Consider the following 18,823-nt stretch of genomic DNA (forward strand, 5'->3'; position numbering starts at 1 on the left):
GGGCTTAGGCCCTGTCTCAGGTCAACTGAATCAGGATCTCTGTAGTGGGACCCAGACATTGGTAGTTTGAAAAATGCCCCATGTGCTGCTAATAATGCAGCCTCGGATAAGATCCACTGGTCTATTACGTGTGACACGGCATCCCACATGCAAAGAAAAGATAAATCCAAGATAATTTTACATGCACATTAATGGCCCCAAATCATGGGGAGTCCTACTCAGCTAATAACTTCTGTGCCTGCCCTCAAAAAGCTTTGGTCCTGCAGATGCCATGAGGCCAAAATGTTATGAAGGTCTTATCACCCGCAAGATAAAGCCTGGACCCGAGGCACCAAAACATCTTTCCAGACATCTTCAAAGGTAAGGAAACCAAGGAAGAAGTTCACCTAAATTGTCTTCTACCTTTCTCATCATCAGGGAAAAGGCATTCTGAATGTTCCTACACGAGAAATATGTATCAAGTATTTCTGACAGACTTGGTGCCGGCAGAGGGAAGAAGATAAAAAATGAGGGGCCTGTCCTAGCTTCGCTCAAGGTTCCATCAGGGCAATGCTCTAAAAGAGCCGTGAAACTGGCCATGGAGAATGGCTTTGGGACTCTGTCATTTAAGTGAGACACTCCTACGATCTAAAGCAAGGACTTTCACAGAGGTGGCTGCCTGGTTACAAAAGTAAGGGGCTCACTTTCTCCATGACATCATCAGCCCACGAGGTGCTACTGAAAGCACACTGCCCACATGGAGGCATCTATGCCATGGTCAAAGCAGGCTGAGCACACCAAGTACACAAGATGCTGAATGATAACTTCATGAAGTAAAAGCATCAACCAGCCCTGGGAGAAAGCTCATCAAGCCCAATAAGAGTGGCTGATAGGCTTCACCTGCTTCCATTATCCTAGTCTGCTTGTTTTTTTGAAAACCTGTAATCATAAGTGCATTTGCTTCAAAAAGATGAATACAAACCCCCAAAATGGAGAAGACAGGAGTAAAGCAAGTATTTCCTCTTGAGTTTCCCCTAAGGTAGACCCATCATAATACAGATACAGAAAAAATAATCAGTAAGGTTTCTCTCCGTGTAATCTAGCTGATATACACTGTCTCCCTGCCCCACCACCGTGCCTGCTTTGAATCAGAAATCTTTACTCCTAACAGAAGCATCTCTACACAAAACACACTTCATCCTTTCCAGGGAGGGGAAAGGGTTAAATAGGAGCAGCCACCTCTGCAGACCTTACAGACCAGGGCTGGTGGTGGGAACCTGCTCCTCCATCCTTCCAGCTCCTCAACTCACAACAGACTGTTTTTCTTGCTTCTTGCCTTCCTTGTAATTCTCCTGGGCTGAGAATGCCCAACGATGTCTGCCCTATTTCTGGGAAGATGAAAGACAGAGCTGCTTGATTTTTCTCTAATATCCCTAATGTTTCAAATCAGAACCTGAACCTTGAAACAAAAGGAGATCTTGGAAAACAGCCTCAATCTTGCCATGTTTGCAAATAGATGTCCAGCTACCAGACCCAGATAGCTCTTCCACTTTAAACAAGAATTATCCATTCATTCATTCATTCCACAGATATTCACTGGATGACTTTTTATGCCTGGTATCTACCGGGGAGGAAAGCTTAGCACATAGGGGGTTATGCAAATAAGCTTGGTTAGTGCTGTGTGAATCAGATCATTTAGGAAAATCATTAGCAGGTTGTTTGTAAGCTACTAATATTTTTTTTGCTCTTAAAGCTCAGTGTGATATAGTGATAGAATATGACACAAATTGTTGTTTTCTATTCTATTCCTGATGCACGTAACAACAAAAATACCTCATAGCCCTTGCTTTCTATTCCAATTAAGTAAAACTTTTTTTCCACTTGCATATTAACAGCAATTAGGAATTGCTTCAACCTGTCCTTCATGATCTTCTCTTGGGCCTTGCACCTGCATTTTCACAATAAAATGACTCCTGCAGGGAAGAGATGGGAGATAACTTATATCTCTCACTTGCTTATCTTGCCCAGCCTCTGGTGGGTACAGGAATGTAAGCATCCAGCAGGCTCATCCCAGCCTTCAGGACCATTCATTTCCTCCCATGTACCCTTTCTTCCTTATTGCCATGGGGGCCATGTGGACGACCACCATATGGCTCCACCCGGCCCCATATGGCTTCACCTCCCTAAAAGGGGCGCTCAAGAACATTAAAAACTGCTGCTGTAGACTTTTATTGCAGCCTCTTCTCATTTTCCTCCATCTGTCTTCCATATGTTTATGTGACTCTATTAGGCTCTTGCCTTATAAAACCCTCTTTTATAATGAGGGTTGCCATCCTGACCAAGATAAAGAGCTAAAAGTCACCTCTGTCAGGGACAAGAGGACTCAATGGCTTTAAATATGCGACTCCTTTAGTATTCCAACTGGAACAAACTCATAACCACGTTTCCTCAACTTGCACATGAAACTGATTTTCGATCTATGATATTTCTTTTCCTTTTAGCAACAGAAGCCACGTCGTGGCTTTTCTGCTGTATTTTCTCCAAGAGCTGCTCAGGAAGTCTGGAAGACCTGCAGGTGACTTGTGCTTAGGCGTCTCTAGGATATTACACAACAATCGATCACTCTCCAAAGTTGAGTTTTTCATTTTCATAAAGTGCTTCTCTGATCTGAGGAAAAGGTGTTAGCATTTTTCCCTCAGGTGGGTGTCTCGGTAAACATCTGACATCTCACACATGGCCTCTCTGCAAATGCTAAGGAAATGAGGAGGAAGTAGAGGCTGACCCCAAAGGGACTTCACCTGCCCCACTGAGATCACACTGCTGAGTCCCAGTCCTCTTTGCTTGCTCAGCATGTGCTAAGAGGGACATACGTGATCCCAGTGTTGATATAACTGAGAAGAAACTGGGAACAATAGTCACTAGACTCTGGGTACAACACCGTTGCCCAACAAGAGGCAACTCTTGGCCTTAGTAACAAGAATTCGAGTGATTTCTTATTTCTAATGTTAAATAGTCGGCACATGTTGGCGGGCACCTAGGCCATCTTTCACAAGAAACCAATGACAATGAGAAAGAAAAAAGAAATCAAGTAGGCCGAGGATTGACTTTAATAATTCCCACTCTTATTAATAGGACTTGGACTCAAAAAGTCTTAAGAAGAAAACTCTGTGTTTAAAGGTGTCCCCTTCAGGGCAGATAATGTGCCTGTGACCTAGTCTAAGCCACCTGTGTAAATCATTCTGGTCATCAGTACAGGGAAGATGATGGCCAGGTCCACGATGACTATCTCTGATGAAGCAGAACACAGAAGGAGTGCTCAACTGCACAAAACTATTAACTGGTAGACATACAGACACAACCCCGCAAATGCCATGAAAATATGTTTTTCTTTTAGCTTGTCTGTATATAAATGACACAACCGCTCATATTTTTTCCCAAACATAGGTGTGCTCAACGGAGTATGTGAATTTTGAGATTAAACAATAACATTACTGCAGGATGTATGATTGCCTCATTTTGGCCTTTAAAAAAACCCACGTTCACATTTCACACATCTCTGCTTCTCGGAATGTCCTTTATAATGCAATATAAAGCCAGATATCCATTAAGTTCAGGCAAAACTACTGGGACCCAAGGAAAGTTTCTTCCCACCGAGGCTGTCATTTCACAGTCCTTCCTGCATGGGAAAAAACCCAAGGAGTTACTATGTACTAATACAACCTAAAAATGCCTCTTATTGATGTAGTCAATATACTGCAAACTGTGGGCATCACAGGTGCTATGGTGGCAGCAAAAAGTGCATTTTAGTCAGGGGATCAAGTTACAGAAATCAGGCTATAGCCGAAGCCCTATTCACTGGCATAATTGCTCCAGGCTGGAACAAATTACAAATTCTGGTTAACAGAAGGAAGTACTGCCCTTCTGTGATAAAGGAAGCACGCGTAGATCATGCAATCAAAGTGCAAGGGTGAAAAGCTAAAGGGGTACTTTGTTCCTAGATTAAATAGAAAGGACAAGAAGTCTGATCAATAAGACTTGAGTGAATTATAATTTCTGGTCTAAGGAGCTATTGGTCTCATATTCTGCAGAGCAGGGCTTGCTCTAAGCAGTTTGTAAACAACTTGGGAAAAGGCAGAAGTTGATGCTAAGCTTATAGTTGCTGAGTGGTTGCATTAATTGTTGACATTTCGGCAGGGAGGCTACTCCCCCCAGCCCAGTATTTCCCATAGGCCAGGTAAATACTTGCTGGCAACCCCCACCCCTCCAATTCCTTCCCATTGAACACCGCTATTGAATGTTGGCCTCTTGCCAACTGCCTTTAGGTGAGAGGATTGGTAAAAATTGCCAAGGAGACAAGAACATCTGCCTTCCTATCATCTTCTTTGTACAGCTACTTCCCAGGCGGCTGCTAGGATCTGCATGTGTCCATTTACTGGATTTAAACAAAACAGCACGAGGCCAAGGGGGAGGCGCACAAAGCATATGCCGGTTCAGCCCACCCCTGTTTGGCTACAGCGGGAGCCTGGCCCCATAGGATGCGGACAAGGGCAGCCGCAGCCTGCGTCTGGAAGCAGGAGACATCCCTGCCTTACCTGTCTCTTTGTCCTGGACTTCTTCCAGGTGCAAGTCATTCAGAAGGTGCTCCAAGATCTTCTCCGGGGTCCCGGACACGACCACGTATCTGTCAGAGAGCAGAGAGTCCACTGAGTCATCCTCCGTGGAGGATTGTGAGCGGCTGCTCCATTCCTCGTCCTCGTCCTCCTCGTCAATGTATTTGAAATAAGGCACATCGAAGGTAGGCAAGGGCAGCTCTCGCTCTGAAAGCGTGGCGGAATCCTTCCTCTCCAAATGAGGGTCAAAGACCCTCAGCCGGGAGCTGCCCATTGTGCGCGGCTACTAACAAAGGCATCCCCTAAACACTCCAAGATCTTGCCATCCCGGTCCTTTCACTGGGAACCGAGTCCATCTGGCTGCTCGGAGCTCTGCAGTCAGCTAGAACGCTCGGGAGGCGAGAGGCGGAGAAAAACGGGCGGGGGAGGGAAGAGGAGGCAGGGAGAGCGAGTGAGATGGAGCCGGAGAAGGGGAGGCAGTCAGGGAGAAGGCGCGGGGCTTTCGGCGGAAACTCACCTCCAATCACTCTCGGAGCTCCCCGCCTGGGGGGCTGGGCCGCAGCTCTGCACTTTCTTCAGCACCAGGACGTTCCGGTCCTGCTCTTTAACCTGGACGGTTGTCACTTCATCATCCTGCTTTAATTGCAGATGGCAGTGAGCGAATGGAAGAGGGAAAAAAGGAGAGAACATTAAAAAGGTTAAAAAAAAAAAGAAAGAAAAAAAAAAGAAAGAAAGAAAAGGAAAAAAGAGCTAACTAAAGCTGCATTTTCTCAAGGTGCTTTTCCCCAAAATTTCTTTACAGATTCAAAACAAATTAGGAGGCTGGTCAAGAACCTCCCTCACATGGTACAGTGTCCAGGCTCAAGTTCTGTGGACACATAAAGCATGAAAAAGACATAAATACTTAAAGGAAATTGAAGAAAAAAAAAAAGTGGGGATGGGATTCAGAATTCATTTGTAAAACTACCTGAATGAATTAAGAAATCCAAAGTTCGAACTCTCAAAAACATGACATACTCTCTGCACGTGTAGTATACTCTCTTTTACTTGGTTAATGCTTTTTAAACAGTCACTATATTAAAGCTAGAAAAATCATATAAAACACCATTTAAACACTAAAACAATAAGCCATATTAAGAAGGTGCAGCAGGTACATATATTCATTTACATCATAGCCTTGCTTGAAAAGGTGGGCAGAAAACTACTCATTCTATCATTCAGTTCATCCCCCACCCCCAAACTTGAGAGGGCCTTCACATTTATCATGGATTTGTTTTGCCAGAATACAAGCGAAAATGGATCTCTAGTTAGAATCTCATCTAGGCTGAAATTCGGATGTCACGGGTGAATGCACTGACTTTCTTCACCTCGGTCCCTTTTAAAAGAGAGAGAAGGCTGAAAGATCATTCCTTTCTGCACACACAGCTTCCCCAGCCCAGAGCCCAGCGTGGCCGCTGACCTGGCTCTGTCGGAGTCAGGCTCCCTGCTGACCCAGCAGTGTGGAGCCCGACCAGAGCTGAACACTTTCAGAGCGTGGAGTGTGAAATTCCCCCATGGGCGACACCCAGCCAGGGAAAGGTGGCTGGGGTCAGGTGGGAGTGGGGGAAGAAATGCATGTTAGAAAATGTAGCTTCTGTATTTCTGAGGTCCTGAGCAAAAGGCTGAATTAACATTGATAGCAAATAGGCTTCGCCTTAAAAACAATGCTGCCTCTTTATTCTTTTTTTATTTTTTATTTTTTGCTTTTTAAGGCTGGACCTGTGACATAGGGAAGTTCCCAGGCTAGGGAACTGTAGCTGCCAGCCTAGGCCATAGCCACAGCAACTTGGGATCCAAGCTGCCTCTGGGACCTACACCACAGCTCACAACATAGCTGGATCCTTAACCCACTGAGCAAGGCCAGGGATCAAACCTGTGTCCTCATGGATACTAGTCGGATTTGCTTCCGCTGTGCCACAAGGGAACTCCCAATGCCGCTTCTCAAAAAGGGAAACACATCCTAGGATTCCTAGCATGTTTCTGCTCCTGACAGAAAATCCTACCTATTGTAGGTACACAAACACACAAAAAACCACTTTCCCCGTGCAATGGATCAAGAGAACTACGTCCTTGTGCCTTACTTATTAGTTCCATAGATCTATCAAGGATGTCAACATATTTTATTCACCTTTCACAAGAATAGGAAGGCACTAGTCTTGCATAATTGCCAACCAAATCAGTGGGAAAATTAGGATTTCAACTCCCGGTGTCCTGATTCCTAAGAAAATGCAGCAACCTAGTCATTTGAGTCCTCCAAGAGCTTCTTCAAAACAAAAAAGACTGGTTGTTCTAAATAGCAATATAATTTTATGATCATTCCTTTTTAATCTTTTAGTGGCAAATAATTTTACTATGTAAAACTGATGTGTTACATTTCGGCAAGGTCAGACACGTAGTTACTGTGGCAATTAATGCTGGATATTCATTGTTAAATTCCCCGAGGACGCCAGTGCGATTTCTGCAACATGAATACCAATGTATAATTGCTCTCTCTCATTTCTCCAAAGGGGTTCTTTTGGTATCCATGTGGCTCAAGTGAAATAAGGTAGCCGGAGAGAGGAGCGTATAGTGACCACATTAAAAAAAAAAAAACAAAACAGGCAGAACATGAGTCTTGGATACTGAGACACAGGTACAGATAATTCAGTAAAGAGCAGGTCTGAAAGGACAAAAACCTTTCGCCAGTGTTCCTCTCGTCCGTCATAAGCCAATACTCGTTTTATATGAGCCCGCTGTCACTCGGAAGTACGTTTTGCCTTCTACGTGCATGTGATATATGGCATTATTAACTTCCACGGGCCATGCACATACATATGGATGCGAAGGGCTTCTGAGTGTCTGTGTACCTAATATGTAGTACAGGGCTGTGCCCACAGCAGCCACACTCTGCTGGGCAGGGGAAGAGCTGAATCATATTGATGTACTATCAATAGTATCTTATGTCATAGTGAGAGTTTCCATTTTGAAAACCTGTTCAAAAATGAAGACGTGAAAAAGCAGGAAAAAAAAAAAATCAGTGTAGAAAGGGAGATGGAAGTTATCTCAAATTGCCGTGAAAGCATAATAACCCTTACGCGTTACATCTGGCTCTCAGGAAGGAAGGTGAAATTAATGCCTCCCGACTGACCTGACTGCTCTTCCTGGAAAAGAGCAGAAGGGCCAGAGTCAAGGTTCTGGGTATGAAACTTCATTCGGGTGCTTGTTCAATTAAGAATAAAAGTATTCAGCAAATGAATGGCAAAAAAAAAAAAAAAAAAGATGTTCAACAACAAATAGTTCGTGAAATGCAAGGAAAGCATTATGATGCTGAATTTATAGTCATTCAACAAACAGGGTCTCCTGTGGCTGAGGCACCACGCCAGACACTAAGAGGCAAGCAGAGATGAGCAAGATAAATGCCCTGCCCTTAAATGACAAGGTAATGGTGCTATAACGACACAGGTTCAACATGGTGAGTTCCCTAAGATGAGGCCACAGGCAAGAGACGGTTCAAGTGTGGAACCCAGGGGATGTGACCATCAGAGATGACTGTGGGTGACAAGAAATAGGAATGCCATTAAATGGGATAAAAAAACTGGTTCTGTGGAATTCCTATTGTGGTGCAACAGAAACAAATCCATTAGCATCCATGAGGATTCGGGTTTGATCCCTGGCCTTGCTCAGCAGGTCACTGATCTGGCACTGGTGTGAGCTGTGGTGTAGGTTGCAGACGTGGCTCAGATCCTGAATTGCTGTGGCTGTGGTGTGGGCTGGCAGCTGTAGCTCCAACTGGACCCCTAGCCTGTTGTGGGTGCGGCCCTAAAAAGCAAAACAAAACAAAACCAAAAAACTGGTTCTGCTGAGACCAATGATTCTAGTTTCAGACAACTGATGTTTCAGTGTTGATAATACATGATGCTGTAGATGTTTAGCAAGCAGTTAAAAATAAAGAACTGGGCCTCTGGACAAAGGCCAAGGACAAAGACAAATGTGTGAATTATTCAAGCGAGGGAGTGGGTGACATTGTTAAGGGGGACCAGGACAGAAAGGAAATTATGAAGATGGATAAAGGAAGGAGAATCACTCGAAGCAGGGGGAAGAGGGAGGGGATCAGCATCACGGAGGAAACCTAGTGAAGAGATGTTGGAGAAGAGAGACGAGACGAGGCAGGAGAAGGTGTGGAGGACACTGTCACAGGAGAGTCACGGGCAGAGTCTGTCTGACGCCATCAAGTTTGGGAAGATGACAAGTCTTAGAGAAAGGGATGAGGAACTCGTGTTAGGGTGGGAAGCGGGGTGCTGAGGTGGGAGTGGCCGGGGAGAAGGTGCACCGACAGGGAAGACCACCTCCTCGGAAGGTGGTGCCTGAAGAGGGGGTCTGGCTGGGGAAGGAGGGGTGCTGTGGAGAAGAGGCCACAGGCCACGAACATGCAGGGAGGGGTTAGGCTATAACAGGAGCGAGAGTTCCTCCTTTCCAAGAGGATTACGGGAAAGAAGATGGGTGGAAATTGAGGAAAAAAAAAAAATTAGAGTAGGGGAAATAAGGAAGCTGAGGTAGAACAGATGAGATGGTTTCTATGGTCTTTGTAGAGTGGGAATCCAGACCGTCTTCTGGAAGGGGGGTCCACTGGTGGCCTGAGGAGACACTTGTAGGAAAAATGGCTTTAGGGGCCGCAGCAGGGAATAAACAAGTTATAAATAAAGGGACTGCCAGGCAGCTTAGTGCTGCTGAGGGTAGAAAACACATGTTCATGGTTTTAGGCCTTTCTGCTGAAGTGCTCAGAAGCCTGGGAGGGGACCCTTGAACGATGGGACCCTCAAACAATGGGCCCCTCCAGGGGAAGGATCAGCAAGGGCCACGGGAGGGAGGGAGGGAGAAGGGGGTTCTGGGCCACTGTCAGCACACATGTAAACAGCGCACCCCACGTGGCATCGTGTGGTTGGGCACAGGAGTGGGCCAGAGAGGAGCTGACAAACTGGGGTGACATGAGGGGCTGAGGACAAGACTTCACAGGGGTGGAGGGAGCAGGCAGGCTCCAGAGGAGGAAGGAGGTGGAGGCTTTGATCAAGGAGGCTAAGCTCTCAAATGGAACAGCTTAGAGCAGAGAAGACAGAGCAAGAGAGAAGCAGCCCCTGACTCCCAGGAGCTGGCCTGGCATTCAGGCCGGGCTAATGCCCTCCTCTTGAATGTTAAGGATTCTTCGAAAAATCAACATCAGATAAGGCCACTCTGTGACTGTGGCGGGACAAGACAAACACAGAGCCACTTGGAAATCATATCTGAATACAGACAAAGCATAAATACTGGTCATGGCAGAGAAGACCAGAAAGCCCACCTAATGAGGGATTGCTGCTACTTTCCCAGTGACAGCTTTAGCTTCGTTGTCTTGCAATAGGTGAGGTTTAAGATATCATCACAGAGTCACCCAGTTTCCTAACTTAGAGCAAAGCTCTGTGATTTTAAATCCATCCCAAATCACCAAACACAAACCCAAGTCCTGTACGTCCTTTCTTCTAACACCTTCTGGTAACACCCACAGCTCCCCAGTGTGAGGTCCCATCACCCCACAAAGCAACAAACCCAACTTTTTCAACTGTAGGTGTGTCCTGGGGGTCTCTGGCTAGAGGACAGTGACCACTGGCATGGAACTGTGTGGAGATGCTGGCTATTGGAGTGAAGGATAAAATGCAGGAATGTTCCTGCAAGTAATTGCAGGGAACGGGGCTTAGAAGATGGGTGAGGGAGGAGAAAGAATGCCGGAGCAAGTGGCACAGACCTGAGGAGAGAAGGGCCTTCCATAGGTGCATCACTGAAGAGGAAGGAGGAGTGGGGAGTGGGGTGTATCCCTGGAAGCCCCGCCCCGCCATGTCCTGGCCCATGGTGCTCAGCCCTGACTGGTACAGTCTCCCTGAGAAATGCCCCTCTCCCTGACCCATACTTTAGCTTTCAGATCTGCAGAAACCAGGTCTTTCCCCACTTTCTTGAAGGGATGTGGGAAGAGCAAGAAATGGCAAGGACAGGGCCAGAAGGAGTCCTCAGAGCTCTGCTTACAGGTTGCAGTCTGGGATGAGCCTGGAGGTGGGGCAGGAGAGGAAGTACAAAACTAAACAGGTGTCAGCTGCAGTGGGGGCGGATTCGCGCCTAGAGCGAAAGCTGTTTGATCCCAGACTCACAGGACCTTTGAACAGAGTCCATGAGACAGATGACGACAGAGGAGGGTTTTCCAGTTCTCCCTGCCCTTTTCTGACTACCTCTGATTTCTTTTTATGGCTACCCTGCTCTCCTGCCTGCACATTCTGAATGAAAAATAAAACCCATACCTTTGACTTATTCTAGACTAACTTTCATGACCAAGATCAGCTTTTACACTGCTAAATCAAATTATTCCGTTCTCATTTATTCACATGACAGACATTTGTTTTTCTGATGAAAATGCCACAGAGTAATAAAAATATTGATTTTTTTTTTTTTTTAAGCAAGGTGAAGAACTGATGTTCACCGTTTAGCAGGTCTAAGGCTGCTCAGAACCAAGTTTCTGACCACATTTATATTTTCACTTATCACCAGGATGAGCAAGAAAAAATGACTGCTAAGGGATTTCTCAGGTCTGCTGGACTTGTCACAACTACTTGCCTGATTTTCATTATCTCTGATAATGGACCGTCTTCCTTCCTCTCCTCAGTCCTCACATAAAGCAGCCACTGGTATTCTCCCCGGCAGTGCATCCCTACTGCTCTGTGAGCATCAAATCTTACAAGAGTGCTTAACTGGGGGTTCATGGATGGGCTTTCAGGACTCTGAGAGCCCTCTGAAAGTAGATAAAAATTTTACATGTAGGCACACTTTTCCATGCAGAGTCCAGAGTTGTAGGTCTTATAGGCACCTAGCAACCCCAAAAGGTACAAATCATTCCATATGATGAAACTCATATTTATCATGACATCTAAGGAATCTCCTTTGACAAATCTCCTGTCAGAAACCCTGCCTCTCTGCATGAGATGCCCAGAGAACAGTGATCACGTGACCTCTGACTATCTGCCCCCTCTGCGTTCTCCACTAAATCATGTCTTGGGACAGGGACTGTGACTTCTATTTCTCTTCCCAACACACAGCTTGGGGCCTGGGACTTGATGTTGACTTGATAACAATTTATTGAACTTGCCAGTTATGAGCAAGCAAGAGAATGACTGGGTGGGTGGATTACCATTATTTCTTTTAAAATTAATTATATTTTGTCATTTTAGGGCTGTACCTACAGCATACAGAAGTTTCCAGGCTGGGGTCGAATCGGAGCTGTAGCTGTCAGCCCACGCCAGAGCCACAGCAACGCGGGATCTGAGCCGCATCTGCAACCTACACCACAGCTCACGGCAATGCCAGATCCTTAACCCACTCAGTGAGGCCAGAGATCAAACCTGAAGGGCCCAAGCACTGGGCAGACATGGAACGGTACACTTTAAAATGGTTAATTTTACTGCCAACAAAACAAAACTGGGCTGTGATGAGCCTGTGGACACAGGAGTTCGCTGATGGAGGCACATGGGACTCTGTACCAAGCAGCTACAAGGGGGCTGGGACACATGCCCTGTGAGGTACACAGGCAGCTGCAATGGCTAGGGGAAAAAAAAAGATCAAGAGAATGAAATCACAGTAGGAAATTTTCATTCTCTGAGTTACCCAGCCTTGTGGGACAGAGACCCATAGAATTACCCAGGATGTTCTAGAAAGGTGACCTTCCCTTAATGGGTGGCTAGATCAGGAAAGAAGATTGAGGCTCAATTTGAGGGAGTACTGATGGCAGAGGCAGAACAAGCTCTCTCTCAAGCTGGAGCAGAGCCAGTCAACAATATTATGGACACATGAAGATGGTTCTTCAGTGAGTGAGGCTGGACAAGAAGATGACCTTGGCATTTTGTCCAGTCCTCAGATCCCACAAAATTCAGTTGTAGGGGGAGGAGGGAGGGAATGGGATGGACGGGGAGTTTGGGGTTAACAGATGCAAACTATTACCTTTAGAGTGGACTGGCAATGGGGTCCTGCTGTACAGCACAGGGAATGATATCCAATCTCCTGGAGTGTACCATGATGGAAAAGAATATTTAAAAAAAAAAAAAAAAGCCTGTACATTTTGTATGCCCGAGTCTCTTTGCTGTACAGCAAGAAATTGACAGAACAGTGAAATCAACTGTAATTTTAAAAAAAATTCAGTTGTCTTGATTCCACTTTTCTCACAGAAGCCCAACATGGTGCTGACTCTCCTAAATAGGAAAGTGTGATTTCATGGATAGAGATCTCTCCTCCTCTTGTACTACAGAAATTCACACACAGCTTAGCAAACCAAACCACCCATGCCCGCATCTATCCTTGTACAGTTAATATGGGTACAGCAGAACTGGAACACTTATCTGAAAAAAAGATCTCCTCTGGCCAAAAACAATTCTGTCTGAGAACAACCTTCACAGAATTTGCTGACAATGTATTTCATGATTCTCTTTTCTCATGGGGGGAAAAAAAAGCAAACAGATCTCTTAAAAAAAAAAAAAAAAAGGTCAAAAGGATACTGCCGGCAAGATAGAACTGATTAAGAGAGCCAACTAAGGGAAAGATTAAATAAACAGATGTGTGTCAAGGTGAGCTGGTGATTTAGATTTACTAGATTGCAAAGCTCTAGCCTGACAAACACATCCTGGCAGAAAGAATGCCTGAATAATGATAATTAGTTCTTTTGAAAAATCTTATACACATTATGATTAACAACTCAAATTCAAGCCTAAATAGGCTTAGTAGAATTCATCATCCGCAAACTTACAAGATCTAGGCGAAGGCTGACTTCCACAGTGTGACAGCAAATACAAAATTGTTATGGAACATGACCAAACTCCCAGAGAAAACCAATACACAAGACTGGATAGGAAATTCTAGCTGCTAGAAAAAGAACTACATTTATTAAGTCTTATTGGCTCTAATAATGATTATCATGTCCAACAAGTTTTCTAAGAACCCTAAAATGAGTGCAAGGCTGGGAATTTGATCCTGACGCCAACCTGAGCTAGTAAACCTATTGCACAACGGAGAGGAGGAGACAGGGACAGACTGTAATATCCTGAAACACACAGTCGTCGTCTTTCCATCACACGTCTATTTCCATGTGCAGTATTAGCTTGATGGGTTATACTAGACACGGGCAGAAAAGACAGGCACACTAACTAGGTTCTGAAAGTGTATAATGAAGGGACTATTTATAGAAGTAGGGGTAGGTCTGAGGAAATTAACCCTCAAGTGGTGAGAAAACCAGGGACCAGCAAAGTGGGAAGTATTAACCACTCCTGGGCTTGGACGAACAAGAGGAAGTAAGAGTGAGAACTGGACCCCGCTGGGAGCTGGCGAAGTAAATGAGAGGCTCAGAGGAGGCGATGCCGTCCCAGCGGGGTGCATTCACTGCAGGAAGTGCAGCAGAGAGTGGAACAAGGGAGGAGGAAATGTCCTGACCTCCCTCTCATCCCGCACTCTGATCTCCTGCGACAGCGCCACTGGCCAAGTCCCACTCGCAAGTGGAAGGCAAGAGACACAGTCCTGCCACCACACAGAGGGCAGAGGTGAGCATGGAGGAGGGGATGCAAATGCAGATGATCCAGCAAACCTGACCTTTCAGTTTCCAGAGAAGCTTCTGCCCATTTATCACTAGTTTAGATGTCACCATACAGGTCATAGAGTCCATTGCCTTGCTGTTAGGAAGACAACTAAAAAATCTAACAGCTTTAGAGGAGATTATGGTGGCAGCCCCCTACCTGACTTAAATTGAATTCCTGCATGTTTACTGTCCCAACACTCTTTCTGGTCTGATACCTACATCAGTTTACTACAGTTCAGATCCTACAATGTGCTTCATACTTGACCCTGCCCATGTCACCTTTGAGTGTTATTAAATCACACAGGCATTATCATTTTTTTTTATCATAAAGCTTAAGTTTTACTAAATCCTTCCCAGTAAATCCTCTAGTTCTGGTATAAAAGCTCTTGGTTGGTGGCCAGATTCATGGCTGGGGATGGAGGGGAGAAGAGAAAGGAGAAATGGCAGGACAAGTTCCACTCTGACATCTGCTGCATGAGAACAGAGGCTGTTACATGAATGAATGACCTGGTGAATGACGGATGAAGAGACAGATACTAGACTTTGGAATGGCCCAGATCAAGGATGGAGAGGTAAGCAAAGCCAAGGAAGAGAAGGTTCAGCCCACATAGTCCAGAGAGCCATACTGAGGCCAGAGAGCAGGCAGGGGTAGAAAGGAGAAATTTCAAGAGCTAGTTAATGCCTGATTATCTGCAAGGGAGCAGGCGATGTCCCTTTGCATCAGCAAGCCTACCGTATTAACAGGACAGAGCGCCAGCAGCAGCAAGCGAGGGGTGACATCAGTCACAGTCACGGAGTGAGGCTGCTGTACTCCATCGCTCCTGCCACTCCACAGTCCCAGCAGTGGTTTATTTCATTCTGCTAAGACCCATGGGTTATTGACACTCACCCTGATGAGTGGGCCCACGGGAATATGGAAAGGCTCAGCTGGGCTGGGAAGTCACTACGACTTACCCCTTGGCTTCTCTGGAGTCAAGAAGCCCAGGTGGAAGAGCAACTGAGGGCACTGCCTTGTGCATATATATGATCCACAGAGGCCTATTAGAAGGTAGTTCAGAAGAAGGGAGGATGCCTTCAAATCCTAAAGTCAGTTGTTAAGCATTTCCTAACATGACGGGTCACTGGAGAAAAATTTTGTCTTTCAATACTTTGCATGTGTGAATTCCATCAGTCCAAAGCATCCATGCAGCTGGTGTGCATGGCATGTTCACGACAGATTCTGCTACTTTGCAAAAAAAACTGAGATGACTGCGTCCTGAGAATAGCACTTACTTCCACTTCTCATTAATGGTAATCTCGATGGGCCTCAAAATACAATACATATGCTGCTTGAGTTTTCAAACAACCAAAAAAATCTGAAATCTTGCTTCCTAGGAAATTTTACAGAAATGACAAATATAAATTTTAGAAATTCCTTCTAGTTCCCAAGAATTCTCAAGTGTGTGTGTGTGTGTGTGTGAGAGAGAGAGAGAGAGAGAGAGAGAGAGAAAGAAAGAGAAGAAGAGAGAGAAAGAGAAATATATGCAAAGTTACTCAAAAGGGAAAATATCAATACTGACACTTTCCCCAGCAGCACAAAGATGAGGTGAAAAACCTACAGTAAGTTATGAATCAGACAAAATTTCTACATAGTTACAGATATACTTGTCACCCGGGGTTTGAATAATTCACAGCAGTAGTTTTACAGAACCCTTTAAAATCTGAGTACCAAGAGGACAGTATGGATTTTTAGAGTATCACTTGATAGCCAGCCCTGACTGCTTCCTATGGCTTTGGCTTCTCCTCCCAAATCCCTCTTACAGAAAACTCATTTGTATTTGGAAATGCCTCTTGATTAAGCAGAGATCCAATTTACAAACTGAAATTACTTGAAAAAGCTATTTGTTAACTCTGAAGAGATCCAGTAGAAGAATTCCCGAAATTTAAAAAGTATTAGATACATTGGAGTTCCAGTCGTGGCAGAGCAGGAACGAATCTGACTAGGAACCATGAGGTTGCAGGTTCGATCCCTGGCCTCGCTTAGTGGGTTAAGGATCCGGTGTTGCCGTGAGCTGTGGCGTAGGTCTCAGCTGCAGCTCAGATCTGGCATTGCCCATGGCTCTGGCATAGGCCGGCAGCTACAGCTCCAATTAGACCCCTAGCCTGGGAAATCTCCATATGCCACAGGTGCGGCCCTAAAAAAAGACCAAAAAATAAAATAAATAAATAAACAAAAAATAATTAAAAAAATAAAAAGTATCAGATACATGAAATTTGCTAAGAGAGCAGACTGTGAGTGTTCTCACCACACACACAGAAAATCTAACATAGTCACGTGAGGTAGGGATATGTTAATTACCTGGATTACAGTAATCATTTTACAGTAAATATATATATCAAAACATCACGTTGTACCCTTTAAATATATACAATTTTTGTCAATCATACCTCAATATAGCTGAAGAAATTTTTTTTTTATGTTCATTTCGTGAGTGTTTGAGAAATGTTTCATGATTATTAGTGTTTGTTATTGTTTTTGTTTTTTTTTGTCTTTTTGCTATTTCTTTGGGCCGCTCCCGCAGCATGTGGACGTTCCCATGCTAGGGGTTGAATTGGAGCTGTAGCCACCAGCCTACACCAGAGCCACAGCAACACAGGATCCGAGCCACGTCTGCGACCTACACCACAGCTCACGGCAACGCCGGATCGTTAACCCACTGAGCAAGGGCAGGGATTGAACCTTCAACCTCATGGTTCTTAGTCGGATTCGTTAACCACTGCGCCATGACGGGAACTCCTTTGTTTTTTTTTTTTTGTGTGTGTTTTTGAAGAAATTTTTAATAAAAGTAAATAAAGTGTAAAGTAACACAGAAAATGGGAAGGCTTCAGGTCAAGGAACTCTATTATAACTCTTTCCAAATCTCTTTTGTGTGTAAATGTGTTTACATGTGTATGCCTGTGGATATGCACGTGTACGTGGTGTGTGTACAGGCATGTGAGTGCATATGTAACCTAAGAGAGGGCAAAGCGCTAATAAAAAGGGCAGCCTCAGTCCTTATGCAAGTTATGGAATGAAAAATTCCTAGTTACCATAGCAACTGCTAGATCACATGGCGTGGGAGCAAGGAGATACAAAGCATCTTAAGTAAACACTCTTGTTTTTTCATGTTTTGCACATTCCTTGGTGTTTTTAGAGAGGCACGCCTTGGTTTTGTCTCTGCAGTAACCATCTCAGAAACTTTATTTCAGTTTGAAGCAAGATTGGGAGTAAGGTAAGACTGTATCAGTCTTGGTTTATTGCATAGCCATGGAAAGTTGGTAATAAAACAGGTTAAAGAAAATTTTAAGTGCAATGAAATATTGCTAAAACTAATTGAGAGACAAAAAAAAATTAGGTTAAAAAGGAGGAGAGAAGGTTAAAATAAGACAAAGATAAATTTAGTTGCATAGGAGTAGGTGTTTTTCCCCCTTTTTCTATAGTGAAGGATTGGTGGGGGGGAAGAGAAGAGTAGATTGAAAAGAAATGGAAGAACATAAGTAATAATACAGACCAAAACAAAACAAAACAAATCTTCTATTTTCCTGAACATTAGTGTGCACTTGGGGTGGCAGTGAGGATTGAAATCCTTATACACAAACCTGCCCAGGTAAGATTCTTGCTCCATAAACTATGACTCACTGAAAGTTTGTGTGTACTTTTTACCAAGTATGTTTTCTCCCAAAGCCTTGTCTACAGTTACAAATTGACATTGTTTCGGCTTGTTATTTCCAGGTTAATTCCCTTTGGTACAAAACCTGAAAACTTTAAATCTCCAATGAACTGGAAACCTGGAGCTGGTATAATTTCTGACTTGCATAGGTTTGGTTCAAATACTTGAACTTGGAAGACATTTCAAATCACCCACAATTGCATTCTCTACTTCATTCAGGTTTGCAAATGTTGATTAAAAGCTTAATGCTAGACAGTGAGGATAAAAGTTTAAATACAACATGGTGACTGCCCTTGGAGAGGAAATATTCCTTAGGGACAGAGAGGAAAGAGATATAAATTTGCTTTTTTTTTTTTTTTTTTTGGCTTTTTTTGGGGCCGCACCCTCAGCATATGGAGGTTCCCAGGCTAGGGGTCCAATCGGACCTATAGCTGCCAGCCTACACCAGAGCCCCAGCAATGCCGGATCTGAGCCATGTCTGCGACCTATACCACAGCTCATGGCAACGCCGGATCCTTAACCCACTGAGCAAGGCCAGGGATCAAACCCCCAACCTCATGGTTCCTAGTCGGATTCCTTTCCGCTGCACCGTAACGGGAACTCCCTAAATTTGCATTTTTTAAGAGCAGTGGTTTGAAGCCAGGCTGTGGCTAGTAGTTCATTCATGAACTTAGACCCTTTCTTCTTATTTCTAGCAGTTCAAGGTGGTTAACATCCCGAGGCTTTTTCAGTGTCTCAGTATTTGGAGTTTTATATCTCCATCCTCCTCAGGACATTCTGAACTCAGAAAAACAATTCCAAATATTTAATGACATGATTTGAAATATGGCTTGAACACCCTGATAGCAGAGACATGGCTGGATGCTAGATCACCATCTGTCTCATACCAATAGCGT

At 44.5% G+C, this 18,823-nt stretch overlaps 1 protein-coding gene across 8 annotated transcripts in view; it reads right to left on the reverse strand.

Annotated features, from left to right (window-relative positions):
• Positions 1 to 18,823, reverse strand: part of RAPGEF5 (Rap guanine nucleotide exchange factor 5) — a 274,179-nt gene that overhangs the window by 71,623 nt on the left and 183,733 nt on the right. For 4 of the 8 annotated variants that reach the window (XM_021063441.1, XM_005656685.2, XM_013989576.2 and 1 more), the window contains 2 exons: positions 5,107 to 5,225; positions 4,572 to 4,660 (listed from right to left, as the gene is read on the reverse strand). In XM_021063441.1, the coding sequence (XP_020919100.1) occupies positions 4,572 to 4,660; positions 5,107 to 5,225 (208 nt within the window). The remainder of the gene's footprint in view (positions 1 to 4,571; positions 4,661 to 5,106; positions 5,226 to 18,823) is intronic. The other 4 variants (XM_005656686.2, XM_013989577.1, XM_021063440.1 and 1 more) reach the window with 1 other exon arrangement.

This window comes from Sus scrofa, chromosome 9 (genome assembly GCF_000003025.6).
Source record: "Sus scrofa isolate TJ Tabasco breed Duroc chromosome 9, Sscrofa11.1, whole genome shotgun sequence".
Lineage (NCBI taxonomy): Eukaryota > Metazoa > Chordata > Mammalia > Artiodactyla > Suidae > Sus > Sus scrofa.